The 1,286-nt window shown below is 56.1% G+C and overlaps 1 protein-coding gene across 1 annotated transcript; it reads left to right on the top strand.

Moving 5' to 3' along the window:
* On the top strand, nucleotides 1–725 carry LOC125534031. Its single transcript, XM_048697339.1, has 2 exons — nucleotides 1–365; nucleotides 471–725. Exons 1-2 carry the CDS (start codon nucleotides 41–43, stop codon nucleotides 512–514), a joined length of 369 nt encoding a protein of 122 aa, XP_048553296.1. The 5' UTR covers nucleotides 1–40; the 3' UTR covers nucleotides 515–725.
* Nucleotides 726–1,286: the final 561 nt, after the last annotated feature.

Raw genomic sequence — 1,286 nt, 5'->3', positions numbered from 1 at the left:
CTCGCAAGCACAGCAGCGCCACAGTACCTAAGCAACAAAGATGGGCAGCACCACCGGAGCCAGCCTCCTCCGTGCCCTGCTGTTCGCGTCGCTCTTCGCCGGGTTCGCGGCGCATCTCGCCGCCGGGGAGAAGGACTGCTACGACGAGAGGGACAGCGTCATCCGCATGTGCAAGTGGACCATCAAGAAGGGGAGCCCCTACGTGATCCCGGACATGCCCTGCCGCCTCGAGGTGAGGAAGGTGGACATGCCCTGCATCTGCCGCGTCCTCACCGCCGCCGACGAGCGGATCATCAGCCCCGAGAAGCTCGTCCGCTGCTCCCGCGAAGCCGGCGTCGCCCTCCCCGTCGGGAGCAAATGCGGGAGTAAGCATTCGTGCATGCATGCAGCGCCTGATGCTTCTTTTCCATTACTGTTTTTCTTGCTACGGACTAGCTCATCTTATCCACGTACGTACGTGATTTTTGCAGCCTACACCATCGTGGCGCCAGCGCCACCATCCGCGCATGCGTGAGGAGTTCCGACCACGGGATCGTGCGAGAGGAAGGCGAGGGGAGGAGGACCGGAGGAGATGTCAGGGGAGAATAACTGAATAAGTGCGCGCGTGCCTGTATGCTCAGCTATACTGAGCTACCGTAGTCCGTAGAATGTATCTTCTGCCATTCTGCCATAGCATGCGTGCTACCCTGAGATCTGAGTTGGTAATAATAAAAGCCTTCCTTCTACACTATGCTTGCGTAACAACGACTGCATTCCATGTTGGTTCTTCATCCCATTGCCCTGGGTTACTGCCGGAGTAGCTCATAGTCCCATACTGCTACTCTGGTCTCGAACTCCGAACACATTCATCCGGCGACGCCGTTTTGTTTCTCTATACTCCTATATAGTGTGGGAATAACTTTTGCTATCAGCCGTTGGATGTGCTCAATCCGACGGCTGTGAATTGGCAAATCCAGGAGCTGCTGGCCGTCAGATCAAGTCATGTGCTGCACAAGATCCTTCCACGTGGACATGAGTGAAAAGTTGAATTCGCCGCACGCGCGCTTTATAGGGACTCCAAGGCGCGCAACTATAGTCTGGAACCAACTGGAAGCTCCACCGACAAAATTACCTCGACTGTTCCGCCGCGTGACTGCTCATACCACCGCCAAGCTCATCCCCTTTGTCGATCCGCGTTTCCTAAACCGAATCAAACCACCCCATCAATCGCACATCCGTCACACCTTAATCCCCACCCTTCCAATCGCTTCTCCTTCTCCCTCTCCCTCTCCCTCACCAATCCGATC

The sequence above is a fragment of the Triticum urartu genome, chromosome 2, assembly GCF_003073215.2.
Source record: "Triticum urartu cultivar G1812 chromosome 2, Tu2.1, whole genome shotgun sequence".
Lineage (NCBI taxonomy): Eukaryota > Viridiplantae > Streptophyta > Magnoliopsida > Poales > Poaceae > Triticum > Triticum urartu.
Note: the sequence above shows the minus strand (reverse complement) of the source record. Positions and strands in the feature narration are given on the sequence as shown.